Genomic DNA, 15,224 nt, shown 5'->3' on the forward strand with positions numbered 1-15,224 from the left:
CATTTACTAATATAATACACTTTATAATATGATAGTATTATTATTATTATTGTACATTATTAGATTTTTACGAAATTTATCTTCTTAATCTCCAAAACCAATTCCATCTCTTCTGTAGAAGGTTTTTGTTTGACCTTTTCGAGTAGCCAACAAATGGTCGTCGGAACGTTTGCCTTCAAGGAATCTCTTCTCAATGATCCATCCAACTTCTTGAGAACTTGAAACAGGAAAGCGACTTTTCTTTGTTGGAGATTCCTCTCTTCTTGCTTTCAAGTAACTTGCTCTTCCTCCTCCTTCCTTCGACACTCCCTCATATAATAATTTTCTTTGAGGTGACATATCTCTCCTCTTCTTTTCTTTTTCTTTTTCGGCTTGGGCCTGTATGGATTTTAAAAGCATCTCCTTTTCCTCTGCGATTTTTTCTGGATGATACTTTTGTTGCCATTGTTTACGAATAGTTTCTTCCTTTTCAATACTTTCTTGCCAGTGTTTCGAGAGAAAATTTGATCCGATACCTCCTCTTCCCGAATACGAAGCTCCTTTCTTTCCCTCAGTCATTTTTTTTGAAGAGAAAAACAATTAAGAACAAATCCAAAAAATTATTCCAAATGTAGAAGGGTATCTCTGTAAATATTAAAGTCTTGAAACTTGTTCAGGCCTATGATGAGCCGGAAACTAAATGATCATCCACTACTGTCAATATCAACTTCAGTGAAGACATTCATGCTGTTACATCAAAGGAACAAGTCCATCTTAATGAAATTGTTCCACTCAATTTATTTCCAGCTCCATGAAGAATTATTGGTCGTTTGTTGTTGTGGAATACGCTGATTGAAAAAGTCGGAATATTGAGAGGAGTACAAGCTTGGAGGAATTGATGCTGAGTCGTTGACAATTGGTGTAGAATTAGCAAATTTTGAATAACCCCAGTCAGAGGTTTGAGAGGTTTCACTTGTGTTGTTGCTTTGGCTTGCAAATGTAATATTTACATTGGGGAGTAAGGCTCTGAAACTGTTTTGGAGGTCAGCATTATTGAAAACTTGAGTGTTTTGCTCTAGTTGGTTATTATTTGCTTGTTTGGCACTTCCAAAGAATCTACTGCTCTGATGACTTGATGGATTTGAAAGGTATGAAGGCATAGACTGCATGCCCCACATGTCCATGTTCATTGGGATATGTGGTGATTGTGATGGTTGCATTGATTGTGGGGCGAATTGCTGTTGATGTTGTTGCTGTGTATCTTTTGTCTCTGTTGTTGTTTGATTAAAGAATCGTGATGAAGTGCGTTTTGTGTCTGATGCAAAGGAAGTCATTGTCCAAGAACTATCAAAGAATTGTTGATAATAAGGATCATATCCTTGGAATGAAGCAAATAATTGTTGTACCTGCTGAGGATATCCAAAGTACTGTTGTTGCTGAGTCTGTGGTTGAGCGAGCTGGTTAAACGAGAAAGCTTGAGTTGGATCAGCTGAGAATGGATTCTTGATGTTGGTTGTGGAGTTTGCAGGAGAGCTTGATTCAACCAAAGACAATAATTTAGATCTTCCAACGGTAGAGGTCACTCCATCGGATGGAGGATTAGGTTCAATTCCCAGCATTTCTAAAGTAGGGTGAGACTCAATAATAGAGTCGTCTAATTGTTCCAGTTCGGAATTATTTGGCTGTATTTCTTCATTCGTTTGTGTGCTCTCAATGATCACTTGACTCTCTGTTGTGACCTCTTCGATGCTATGGTCTGTGCTGGATCTGCCACTTGAAGCTGCATCTGCAATGGCATTATTTTGTGTATCTTGATTATTTGTGGTTGAGCCTATAGCTGCCGTATCCGAGCCTTCTGTCTCCTTAGCTTTCGTTGACTTATTCTTGTTTTTGTTCTTATTCTTACTGCTCTTTTTGTTCTTATTTGTATTCTTTTTCTTACTCTTTGTTATAGTTGTAGCTATATTGCTTAAAGAAGATAATGAAGCAGGCAGAGGGCTGTTTGACGTAGTGGAAGAAGAGGCTGCTGTGGCAGTAACTGGCACAACTGGTTGCTGACCCCAGCGAGCGGTCTTTGGAAGAATCGACTCCTTACTATTATCAATGACCTTTGTTGTAATGTTGGCATATTCAGTTTGAACCTCATGGTCATCGTCAGCTTCTTCATCGTCATCACCACCATAATAATAATCATCAATTGTGTGATCGTGGTACGGATCGTGTCTTCTACTGATACTTCCTGAAGCAGAACCGTTGGACCGTGACGACCTTGCTAATTGTACACCACCCCCAGCATTCACTATTGTTTCTTCAGCATATTCCTCATCATCATCTTGAATGTCATCATCCTCTATGACTTGGTCATCATCGATGCCATCATCGTCATCATAATGGCGAAATCCGCTATTACTTCGGCTATGAGAAGCTCCAACAGATGACTCCGATTCGTCATTTGACTCATCATCCTCAGGTTCTCTGTTGGAGTTCGGATACTTCCAGAAATGTTTTTCTATTGGCTGAGAATCATCTTCTGGAGGATAAAATTGAGACATTTTCTCTAAATTATGTGGAACTGGCAGTCCATTCCGTAACACAATTTCGTCCTTATTAAAAGTATCCTCGTCATTCCCATATTCGTGCAGATACATACAGTCGGGATTGGTACAGGCGATGCCTTTCAAAAAGTATGCACAGTATTTTGTTGTTCCAAATGATGCACGAAGCTGTTTGCCATCTAGATAGGTCTTATCCACAGCTCTTATGGCTTTGTATGCATCCTCCTTCCGAACATAGGTTATGTATGCACTAACTGTAGGGGTTCTATTCGATGCTATATGTGATGAATTCTGTAAATTGCTCTTGTTGATTACTACTTTCTTAATTTTACCGTATTTTGCGAAATTATCTGTGTGTTTTAACCAGTCGTGTTTGGCAACGGCGAGGGTTAAACCAACAACATATACTAAATTACGCTGTATTACCCTGACATTTGCTAGTTGTTTTCTGTTGATGTGTGGTTTTTTCTTTTTCTCCTTTTGTTTCTTTTCTTGTTGGATTAATTCTGGATCTGGTGGAGTAAATTCAATATTTGATTTTTCGTATTCTCTTCTACAGGCTGGGCAACGTTTACTGGAGTTGTCTATCTTGTTCCAACACCATGAGCATATTTTAAATCCGCATGGACATGGTTGAAAATGTTTATCAGTGATATCCAAATCTTCACAGCAAATTGGGCAAGTTGTGTCTTCCTCGCTACTATAATCACTCATGATGATGTATTTTAAATTATTTTGTTGTAAATGTATATATTAAATGAAATAGTTGTTTGTGATGATGTTGTTGTATGAAAATATAATTATTTGTGATTGTGGGGTTGTTGTTGTTGTGGGTGATTGCTGTTGTTATCGATAACGGAAAAACAAGGCTTTGCGATGATGGAACAATTGGTGGTTGGAATGGGTTGTACTGCGCAGTAACGACAGAAGTGCCGCAAGAAATTTTTTTGTTGTAAAAAAATCAGACTGCCCGCTAAATTCTGGCGAGAAAAATTTATTGTCGTTCGTTTCAATCAAGCGAAAAACACTGCAATTAGAAACACGATCCACTCAGATAATTGAAAAACAGCAATGTGTGAGTACTAACGGCACAATGAAAACAATCTTCAAACACCAGAGACATAGTTATTAGTTGCAAAAAAATAGTCTTCAAGTTTGGCTATTGGCTTTTTTAGATAAATATCTTTGTTTACTGAATGGCCATTCTGGAATCGACATTCTAAATTGAAACTTAATTGATTTTATGAATATCGGCAAGTTGCTGAACTACATTATTAATTTATGCCATAGTCGGTTCAATCTGTTCACAACAACAAGCTGGTATAAGTGGTGGCATGTGACCACATTCATTCAACACAGCATTGAACTTTATCGTCTTTTTTACCATTCATTTATTAATGAATTGTGCTGCAATTTCAAAATTGCTTTTTATTGTAATCTTACTGCTCAACCAATCATTATTTTTAGCATTTATCTTCATCCCAAGTTCTTGCAAGCAGTTTAAAAACGCAGACGGTTCTCCAGATTTCACCAAACGACAAGGATGAAAAATTTCTCAAACAACACCACCTACTCATATTCCATATCACTCTCTCCTAAACTCGTTTTGTTCAAGTAGCTGTTGCTGACTAATATTTGCACCCAAAATTGAATCTCCAATCACTGTAAACATTCAAACCATTACATCCGTAATCAAAATTATATTCATTAATTTTCCAATTTCATCATCATCACCACAAAATGTACACTTCTGCTGAATCCGCAACTCCTGATTTCAAGTTCTTTGACGAGCATTCCTCATTTGAATTTGAAAGCCTCTTTTCTCCAACTGAGGGACTATTGATGAAGGAAGGCGTTATGACTCCTTCTTCTTTTGATGCTACTTTGCAAAGTCCAAAAAAGATGTTCCCCACTGTTGGACTCACCATCAATACCCAAGCCAACATGTTTGTTGGTCCTCAAGCTAAGCTTGTTGCTTCATCTGCTGCTGGTGTTGAGAATGTTGAATCTACCTTTGAGGCTTTGCTTGCTGATTCCTTCCTCCCAACCGAAGAATTGTTGAACCATTTCTGTGCTGCTCAAGAAGAAGCATCTGCTCTTCATGGAGGTCATCATGATGACAGCAGCACCTCTCAAGACTCTCTCGAGGAAGATGAAGCAGACAGCAACGACGATGAGGAAGAAGAGGACTTGAAATCAAGAAAAAAGATTGTTGCCAAGAGAAAGGATTCTAAAAAGAAGGAACAACTCTCTGTTGCTGGAACCACTACCTCCACTGCTGCTGCTTCTGCTATGAACAATGCTGATCGTGTGTGGTCCACTGTTTATGCTGATCCTTCTGTTGATTTGAGCTCTGTGATTGTCATGATCAAGACCAGAAGGGACAAACCATCTGAGTACCTCCCTGAAAAGATGTACTCTTCATTGAAGTACGAAATCATTCAAAAGGCAAAGGGAGGCCTTTTGAAAAACGTACCATTGCTCTTGTGTCGTGCTAGTGTGGTCGACGCAGCTACCCTTGAGGAAATTAAAAAGAAGAAACCTGTATTGAAGGGTAATATTGAATCTGCATTGACCAAGGAACCAACTAACAAGAATGCTGATGAGTTTGAGTGCAGGATGAAGGTCCAATTTGACTTCTCCTATCACCAAGATAAGAGATTGGTCGCTCTCGAATTGAAATATTACTTGAATGACAAATTGGACCAACCAATTTTGATTAAGAGATCTTGTCCTCTAAAAGTGTATGCACGCAAACCAAATAAGACCAAGAGAAAGAGAGAAGAGGACAAGGAAAAGAAGTTGAAAAAACTTAAGGAAAGTCAAGAGAAGGACTTTCAAGATTTTGCTGGTCAACTTGAAAAATGTTTTGAATTGGCCAACAAATTTGCTGGTGAAGAGAAGAAGCGTGCAATGCTTACCATCATGCAAAAATTTGCACATTGCTTCGGATCTGATGCTACCATGTTTGATGACGTGAGCACCACTCACCAATCAAACACCTCGATCTTCACTGACAGTGCTTCTGAAGGTGAAGATTTCTTTTGAGGAACAATACGTGACAAACACTACTTGTTCTTCAACCCTTAACGGATTTGTTGCTGGCACTCTGCCTCTCAATTCTGTCTTCCTTCTTGTAGAAGAAGGAAACCCCTTGACTCCAAACGAACCATTCTTTGACCTAGGTGTTTACTTGTCGTGTTTTTCACTGCAAAGGTTTCATCTTAATCTTTGCTTTTTGTCGTTTTTGTTTTCAAGGTAAGGAAGTTGGACAGCTCATCTTGTTTTGGCTCATCCAACCAGGATATTCATAAGAATATCCATCATCTCGTTGTTTCTAGAAGGCAAGATAGATTATTCGTTCCTCATCGTAATTAGCTCCCGACGTAAGTTGTTAAATATCAACCTTTCCTTTACATTCATTCTTGCAAAATCTAATTAATTTTAAATTAATCTTGCTAATCATATCTTCATTCCAATAAACACAAAATGCATCATATTTATCAAATATAATGTTTTTAATTTTACCTTGTTTTACTCAAAAATCCATCCATTCTTTAAGGTAAGGACAGCCTTTAGGGTTGATATCGCCATTTTCTGTGCATTGATCAAAAACAGGGCACGTGGAGCAAGGAATATCCACAAATGCATTTTCTGTGGACACACTCGACAACGCCACTCGATACAGTGGTTTGTCTCCAGTGTGACTCACATCAATGACCTTTTCTATAAAACCATCATAAACTAGAGTATCAATTATTTGTTGCATGTCTTCCACCCCCAAATCAACGTGGTCAATGATTGCCATCGATTTGATGTGCTCTAAAACTTCATGAACTCGCCTTGGTTTCTTTTCCAAATAAGTGATACTTTCTGTTCGAAGCTTGTCAATGAGTTCCGAATGAAATTTTCCATCCACATACCAAATTCCTCCCGTTATCTCTCTACTAGGTTCAATATGAGCCGCAATATACACAATTTGAGTTCCTTTCTTTTGAGTAATGTCTGAAATTTTTCTAATTAATTGTTTTGATTCAAGTGTTTTCAAAATCTTTTCCAAATCCTTTTCATTCTTTTTGGCTTTTTTTGCAATTGTCTTTTTCCAAATTCCTTTGTTTCCAGCGCTTTCGACTATTTGATAAATTCCAATTTGTTCGTCCGTTAAACCTTTAAATTTTACAGATTCTTCTTTTGAAACATAATGGAAGATTAAATTCTTTCCATATTTAAAGTGTCGAATTCTTCCTTTTTTATGAAGCTCATTTATGCTTTCCATGAATACTAATTGATCGGGGAACTTTTCTTTCAAAATGACGTCCGTCAGTCCCTCCTCACATTGTTTCAATTCTTCAAGAATTTGTCTCATATAATTTGGAAGTAATTTTCGTTGTTCATCCGTCATGGGTTTTCTAACAGGTTGGGCTGCATCAATCAATGTGGATGCTGTTGATGACGACCCCGATGATGATGATGCTTTTGCTGCTGTCGATGATGGCGTGGCTGCTGTCGATGTTCGTTTCATTTTTTAATTGTTTTTTTAATTGTTGAATTCCCATGTTCATCAGACTCATTATACCGCGTAGAGAAGGAATTGTTTGTTGAATGAATTGTCGCACTGAGAAGTGGCATGGTATCTTCAAAAAATTAACCTTTTTGATTTTGAATTGGCCATGTTTAAACTCATCGAAAGGAAACATTTTCGTTTCACTTCCCTTCTTCGATTCCATAAATGAATTGTTTCTTTTTATTAAACATGTCTTTGTGTGTGAATGAGGAAGTTTGTAAAAGCATGCTTTTACACCATGCGCTCTCGAGAGAGAAAAACGATCAAAAAATTGATTTCTCAATTCTGTACGCTCTCTCTCCGCGAGTGAATGCTCTCTTCTCGAGCTTTGGGAATGATGACGTCCAACAAGCAATGGAGTTGGTGGAAAGACCGGAAAAATTCAATTTTGTCTTCTCGTGAGCCTCCATTATTGTTGTTGCTGTTGTCGGTAGGTCACCATGATGGTTGTGGGCCTACCTACGGCCGCCATGCACTCCGACATGATGATTCCTTCCTTCGAATCACCACAGACGTGTTGCATGATAGAAGTAGTAGTATCCTTGAAGAAAAAGTCAATCATTATCGTTGTCCTTCCTCTCTCCGACGACGACGACGACTAGGACATCGATGTCCATTGTCTTCATACCTTTGTTTGAAGTTAAAAGCTTTTAAAAACAAATTTGCTCATTGCTGGGACTCCATCACTTCAGCCCCTAACAACAACAACACCATTCGTCTATTATTAACCACAAGGCATTCTCGGACATACAGTATCATCAACTGTACCAACAACAACAACAACATTCGGTTTTTTACAAGCAATAAGATGGCTTCAAATAATCATCATCATGTCGGAACAACAAGTCTTCAACAAAAGAAGAAGGAAATTTCAATCTCGGAAGAGAGAGAGTGCTGTTGGAACACTGAATTGCCTCAACTATTAATGAAAGGAATTTGGGCAACAGAGAAGGATTTTTCAAGAATACCGTATCATCTCATTGAGAATATGTATCATTCTGAAAGTGGATTATATAGTGAAGGTTGTTGGCACAATTTCGTGATGGGACTTAATTTATTTCAAATGCTTGAACAACAAACTCGTGAGGAAGGAATTGCTAAATTCTGTAAGGAAAATCTGTTGGAGGAAAAACTGGCTCGATTATCTCAATCTGTCTATGCTTTGAATTTTGATAGGGATCAATACTTGTTTTTCCAGAGACAACCTTCAGGAATTTGGCAATCTGCAGATGAAAGTGAAATGCAAGAGAGAAAAGACTTTTGGAAAACAAATAAGGATGAAAAGAAGTTGATCAGTAATGCAATGGGATTGCTATTTTACAGTACAGTTTCAAAGGATGGAAAATTTATTCCACAAGATTTGGATTTAAACAAATTTTGTGAGTCAATTATCGATCACTTTTATGACAAAGAAAAACAGTTGTGGAAAACAAAGATTAGCTCAGTTGAAGGTCATGAAGTTATGGCACAACATTACAGACTCGTGGATCATGCAATGTTGTTCTTAGCATTTTCATCATTTGTGTCACATCCTACTGTGAAAGCTGACCTTAAAGAACGACTATCTCAAACGATTGATGACATTTTAGAGATTATTCTTAAAAGATTCAATGCTGAAAATTTCACAGAGCGTATTACTTATGTAGATGCTGATTTAACATGCCACTCCAAGCGATTTTTGTGGCAAGATTGTTGGCTATTGCTAGCATTGATAAAGTCAGGCAAATGCCACACACAACTTCCATTCATGGTACAGGAATTATACAGAGAATATCTGGACAAAGAGACAGGATTTTTGTTCAGTGAAGCTATTGGAACTGTGTCAGATCCGTCCACCATTAGAACGAAGAGCGTTAATGACAAGGTGAGAAAAATTTCTCCAATCACAGGACAAATGTATATCAGTTTTATTAATGACAATGCACTCTTTATGCTAATATTGAGGTGTAGAGAGGTCTACTGCTCGGATAATGACAGCATTTCACAATTAGACTCCCTATTCAAGAAGTTTGAGGCCTCCTTTGATAGGTACATTGAACAGTCCAAGGTAAAAACAGATGCCTCTGATGGCCAAAGGTTACTCATCTCAGATTATCTCATTAGAGAGGGATTGTGGGCAAATAGTGAGACACTATTTTCATTACTTTTACCATGCTCCTTTTTCACACAGAATAAATAATGGATGTCGACATTTAAATTGCTTGTAATGATTTTGAGATCATTGGTGTGTTTCCACCTTGTATATATACATATTCATGGTTCTCTTGTAAATTTAATTGTCGAATAGGTTTTAAAACCAATCGTATTTGTGGACTTTATTGGACACTCCTGTGGTAATCCTGTGGTGGAAATAAGCGAAAGACTTATCCTTTTCTATTAAGACCAAGCGAAAAGTGAACTTCATCAATTTTAAAAAAAAATTCACCACTTGAGCCTTGACCCTCTTGTTTCCGCCGAACTCGAAAGGAACCCTTCATCGGCATTGTTCACAACAACTTTTCATCAGATCTGAGATAACCTTTTGCAAAAGAAGATTACTCGCTGGTTGAGGAAATTCATTGAAAGAGGAATACAGAAATCTTTGGATCGCGTTTCCTCTTCTCCTTGTAGCCCATTTTTTACCATATTTGTTTATATCAATATCATCGATTAGTCCATCGCCATCATCATCACGAATACCAAGGGTAATTCCTCTCTCCTCCTTTCATTTGCAACATGGCTTCTAGGCATCGTGATTTTAAAATCAAAGCGTGGCCCATTGTTTCTCACACCTCCAATGATCAGCGTGCAGAGACCGATGTCTTGTGGCCATTCATTCGATACGAACGAAATGGAACAAAATCCAAGTTCAGCATTAGACCTTTTCTCTTCAAGTTTGAAAGAGATTCTGCATCTCATGAATTCTCCATCATGTTTTTATTCTATAGCATCTTTTATAAGGTCGCCTTTGACGCTACGGTCACATTATTGCTTCTTCCTCTGTTGACATTTCATCGCAAAAGCAAAGAATACCAACTCACAGTGATATTTTCAGGGTTATTATACTTTTTACATGAATCATTTGTTAAAAAGGCCAAAACACTTGCATTGTTACCACTCATGTATTTCTCGAAACAGAAACAAATTGGAAGTCCTGATGCTGTCACTTTTCAAACATTTCTGTTCCCTTTCTTTTGGAGGTATAAAAGCAAGGTGACAAATATAATGCTAATACTCCCGTTATACTTTTTCTTTGAAAATGACAAGTTCTATATCAACCAAATGTGGCCATTTATTGGAACTCAAAAAAGAGCTGGAAGATATACAGAATTTTCAATATTATATCCTCTATTCAGAGTTAGAAAAGGACAAAATAATTTTACATTGCATCTTCCGTGGCCTTTTTTGAAATTGCAAATAGCTCCAGAAAAGATATCCTTTAGATTTTTACCAGTGTGTTGGATTAGAGTATTGAGAAACGGTGGATCAAGAGGATTCGTTTTCTTTTTCTATTGGAAGCACGTCTCTGCTAGCAATTGCACAAAATTTGATCCTCCAAAATTCACATTTGGTATTTGGGGTCTTTTACACATCAAAATTGCAAATGGTACTGAAAACAAGGGCCATCATATCTTTTGGATATTTATGCTTCTTTTTTATAGAAAGACGAGTAGTTATAGATATCTATTCTTAACTCCATTGTTTATGCATTATTTGACATACATCGATACTAAGGTGCTCACAAGAAAAGTTTTCTTGATGCCTGTTTTTTACTTTTCAGAACAAGTGGACTCATTATCCCGCAAGGAGAGTTTCATGACAGTCTTGTTATTGTATTGGTACATCTGTTCTATCCATAAGGTATCACACCACATATTCTTGCCACTCTATTGGTACACTCAGGACAGTTCCAACGATCATATTTATATTGACAGAAGAGTGTTCATTTTCCCAATTCTTACTTATGGAGGATGGAAAAAATCTATACAAGAACAAGTTGGAGTTCAACACGAGACAATCTTAAATTGTTGCTACTTGTTGTATTGGCATAGGTGTGCAAGAGACAAACATTTTAGAGTGTGGCTATTTTTGATATTTTACTACTCTGATATTCGTGATGTGAAAACTTTCCTTCTCTCTCTCGTATTCTATGTCAGACGCGAAAAAGACAATAATCGCTTATTTATATTATTCATTTATTCAAGTTTCAAACGAAAATATTGGTACAGTTTGAAAACCTATCCATTATTCATGTGGATTAAATATGAGAAATATACAAGGACGAAAGATGAGCAAGAGGAGCTTACAGATTACTGTCATGTATTTATTTGTGGTCTCATCGGAAGATTTAGAGACATTGTTCATCAGCATACCTTTGTATGGATTATACCTTTGTATTTTTCATCAGTTAATGAAAAGTACCAAGAATCCACGAGATTTGGCTCCCTATTTTTCCTTCCTCCATATTTCTATCATTCTACCGATCAAGGAAAGGTTGAAAGCAGTTTCGTGCTTCCATTTTTCATCTACAAAGTTAATTGGAAATACATGTACATTTTCCCATTCTTCTTTGTGCGAATGGACAGAAAGAAGAAATCCATTCATCTACACTTTATCTTTGATTTGAATATTGATTCTGAGAAGAATGAGTATTACTTCAAGTTCTTGTACATTCCTAAAACAAGATATTGTTTGGTTCAAGCAGATTGCTCTTATATTGGTAGTAAGGGTGCATCTAATTTGAAGAGAACACGATTTTTCATATTCCCCCTCTTTTATTATCAGAATCGTGCCTTAGAAACACCAGACTTGGACAATAAGAATCGAAAACTTGAGGCACCATTAATCACTATATCCTTAATATGGTTATTACACAACATGTGTTTAGGAAAGATCATCATTGATAAGAGAGAATTGGTGAAATCCTTCTACCTGATGCCATTGTTTTATGTTAGAATTGATCGAAACAATCAAGTGGTATCTGCACAGAGAAATGGGCAATTCTTTTCAGTGTCGCTTTTATATTTGGTGAATGAAAAATTTGCCTTTTTCCGGTATAGCCGTCTCATCACTCCAAACAACCATAGCTCTTCCATCTTTTTATTCCTTTTATTCTTTTCGACTGTGAGAAATTGGTGGGCTGGTTCAAATGATTCCATGACACTTCAAAACGAACATACATTTGCATTATTGTGGATTTATAAGCCAGAATATTCATTGATTTATTGGAGTCGACAATTTTCCACTACAGCTTTCTATTATTTCTGTTTGTATGCATTCCCTCTATTTTGGTATGAGGTGAATCAACAATTTTCTTCTATTGAAGAGACCACCGAAAAGAATGTATCAATTTTATGGTTCATTTACAAGAGATTTGCACTATTTAACCAATCGATTTCCTTTAGGACAGAGGCAAATTCAAGTTCTAATATTCTGTCGAGCACTTCCACAACATTTTTGTTCCCAATTTATTATCATTCACTTACTGATTCATACAAAGTGTGGAAATTTTTGTGGTTACCATCACATGACAGCACCGGATTCTCTATTGTCAATTGGTTTGTCAAGTATGATTCTTCTACAACATTTGTTCCAGTGCAAATTAGAAAGGTTGTATCAGAAAGATACCACTTCCTCCCAATATTCTACAGAGAGCTTGAATACGACCTGTCTGCAACTTCAAATACAACTACCTTAAATACTTCGACAGTCACGATGGGTACCAATGACCACGTGGATGCTTCAATGGTTTCTACTCCTGTGAAAAAAGCAACTCGCAAGGTCAATTATTTATTTTGGATATTCGATCGAAGGTTTTCTTGGATTAGAGTTTGGAGTAACAAGACATCCAACACTGACCAACATGGATTTTATATTTTCTTGCTCATCCTCATGTCATCTTCAGCCCACCAAAATACCTTGAAGAAAGTATTTTGTTTGTTTTGGGTATTCACAAAATGGCTCTCTTTCTTCCATCATTGCGTAGAATGCTCTGGATCATCATCAATTCTCTCACACACACCTTCCGACTATTCTTTAATCTCAACAAGACAGTTCACACTTGGACTTCACTTTTATAGAAAGGACCTAACAAATGATCACCTAAAATTGAAAGAATTTTACTTGCTATGGTTCTTGCACAAGTACGTCTCTATTGTGGCGTTTTGGAATTACATTTCTCAAAATACCAGTGAGACTGGAACCTATTTGTTTCCTCTTTATATTTGGAAAAAGGAATGTTCAGCCTCAAAAAGAGTCAATTCTTGGTCATTGTGTTGGTTCTTCCACAAATACGCAGCAATATTCCACAGAAGTACAATTTCAACAGATCGGAAACCTGGAAGCACATCTGTCAGCACAACAATGGACGATTTCGATCATCATGAATTCACTACCTTTTTGGTTCCATTATTCTTCTTTACAAACAAGAATAATGAGAGTAGAAATCTTGCTGTCTTTTGGTTCTTTGTTCAACGAATTAGATTTATTGGTATTTTGAAATCTCCAAAGAGCTTTGACTTTTTCATTTATCCATGGGTCTCATATGAAACCACGACGAATGACACTAGCAATTATTTATCAATTTCATTGATTTATGTCATTCAGAAATATGTCTCTCTATTTTGTTATACCCGTTCCAAGAACACGAATACCAACAATTACAAATCTACACTTTATCTAGTACCATACTTTTTCAGAACTTTCACAAAAGACACTACCGAAAGAAAGCACAACATTTACCTATTTTGGTTCTTATACAAACGTATTGCACTAGCTCACTATTGGAATGAAAAACAACTCAGTTCTGGATCAAAGGCTGAATCAGGTTTCTATTCTTTCCCACTCGTTAGATATACCAATGAGAAGGATGGTGTCTCTGAAAGCAAATTTAATCTCTCCTTCTTCTACTTATTCTACAGATTGTTAGCTCTTATTCACTACTCGAGTCATATTTCACTTTCAACACGAAAAGAAACCATGTTCTTTATCTTCCCTCTCTATATTCATTTGAATTTTGATGATGAAAATAACAATGTCACTCACACCAAATGGAGCGTATTTTGGATCTTTTATTACAAGCTTGCTTTAATGAGATATTGGAATGTAATTATATTTGCAAACAAACCCACTCGTAACGACAGTGGAGGAACAAGTGGTGAGGATTTCAAAAAAGTGAGATTGTGGAAAGAACCAATTCAAACTCAAGATTGTTCCTTCTTTATTTTCTGTCTCTATTATTTCACAAAACAGATTCAAGAAAAGATGAAATCAGAGATGGGTCATTATATATTTTGGCTCTTTTATCATAAATTGAGCATGATCAAGTTATCGTGGAAAACAGAGAAAAAATCACTCTTGGAAACAAATGATCATGACAATTACAACCATTCATTCTATATATTCCCACTTGTGCTTTGGAGGTCCTCTAAGGAGAATTCCACCACAGAACGATATTTTGCATTGATTTGGCTATTCCACCGATTGATTTCAGTATTTTATTTCTGTAAATCGAATTTTGGTTCCACTTCATCGATTCTAGCGACCACGAGTGCTGAACATCCAATTGGAAATAATGCTAGAAATGACACCAAGATGACAACCTTCTTGCTGCTTATTTTCTTCTATTCAAGCGATTCAAGAGTGAGTGAAAAGAAATGGTCTCTATTGTGGTTCTTTGCTAGACAATTGAGTTTTGTCAGGTTTTCTAGATCACTGAAAGATGGATACAAGTTATTGAAGTTCTTGATCTTCCCATTCTTCAAGTATGAAAGATGGAGTGCTCATCATTCTCGTTGGTGCCTCATTCCTTTCGTTCCGATCAAATTCTCCTGGGTTGCCAACTTTGTGGTCTATGAAAAACGTGTCAAGAAAGTGGGTGCAATTCTTGATGATGGAAAGGAAGATAAGCGATCAAGAGATCAAAATAAGGTTGTTCGAGTGTTGTATAAGGTGGTGGTTTGGCAATTTGTTGATCAAGTCAAGACACTAGAAATCAATCCATTCTTTGCGAGCGAACATGACTACGCTGATGGATATAAGAGTTGGGACATTTTAGGAGGATGTATTGGTCGAGTGAATAATTCACCTGAGCACGGTGACGCCTGTAGATTAGGTTGTTGCTGTTTTGTTTAGTAGTTTTTAGGGAT

General features: G+C 36.9%; 6 protein-coding genes across 6 annotated transcripts; 3 read left to right on the plus strand and 3 right to left on the minus strand.

Annotated features, from left to right (window-relative positions):
- Window positions 1-84: 84 nt before the first annotated feature.
- FDP41_005869 (uncharacterized protein) lies at window positions 85-558 on the minus strand (the record flags this gene model as incomplete). Its single annotated transcript, XM_044709440.1, has 1 exon — window positions 85-558. One exon carries the CDS (start codon window positions 556-558, stop codon window positions 85-87), a length of 474 nt encoding a protein of 157 aa, XP_044559829.1.
- A 218-nt stretch (window positions 559-776) lies between these two features.
- Window positions 777-3,248, minus strand: FDP41_005870 (uncharacterized protein; the record flags this gene model as incomplete). The annotated part of the gene is made up of 1 exon (XM_044709442.1): window positions 777-3,248. The coding sequence occupies one exon, from the start codon at window positions 3,246-3,248 to the stop codon at window positions 777-779; it is 2,472 nt and encodes an 823-aa protein (XP_044559830.1).
- A 1,026-nt stretch (window positions 3,249-4,274) lies between these two features.
- Window positions 4,275-5,582, plus strand: FDP41_005871 (uncharacterized protein; the record flags this gene model as incomplete). Its single annotated transcript, XM_044709443.1, has 1 exon — window positions 4,275-5,582. One exon carries the CDS (start codon window positions 4,275-4,277, stop codon window positions 5,580-5,582), a length of 1,308 nt encoding a protein of 435 aa, XP_044559831.1.
- Window positions 5,583-6,072: 490 nt separating this feature from the next.
- On the minus strand, window positions 6,073-7,056 carry FDP41_005872 (uncharacterized protein; the record flags this gene model as incomplete). Its single annotated transcript, XM_044709444.1, has 1 exon — window positions 6,073-7,056. The coding sequence occupies one exon, from the start codon at window positions 7,054-7,056 to the stop codon at window positions 6,073-6,075; it is 984 nt and encodes a 327-aa protein (XP_044559832.1).
- An 850-nt stretch (window positions 7,057-7,906) lies between these two features.
- On the plus strand, window positions 7,907-9,277 carry FDP41_005873 (uncharacterized protein; the record flags this gene model as incomplete). Its single annotated transcript, XM_044709445.1, has 1 exon — window positions 7,907-9,277. One exon carries the CDS (start codon window positions 7,907-7,909, stop codon window positions 9,275-9,277), a length of 1,371 nt encoding a protein of 456 aa, XP_044559833.1.
- Window positions 9,278-9,813: 536 nt separating this feature from the next.
- Window positions 9,814-15,210, plus strand: FDP41_005874 (uncharacterized protein; the record flags this gene model as incomplete). Its single annotated transcript, XM_044709446.1, has 1 exon — window positions 9,814-15,210. The coding sequence occupies one exon, from the start codon at window positions 9,814-9,816 to the stop codon at window positions 15,208-15,210; it is 5,397 nt and encodes a 1,798-aa protein (XP_044559834.1).
- Window positions 15,211-15,224: the final 14 nt, after the last annotated feature.

This window comes from Naegleria fowleri, assembly GCF_008403515.1.
Source record: "Naegleria fowleri strain ATCC 30894 chromosome Unknown tig48, whole genome shotgun sequence".
Classification (NCBI taxonomy): Eukaryota; Heterolobosea; class Eutetramitea; order Acrasida; family Naegleriidae; genus Naegleria; species Naegleria fowleri.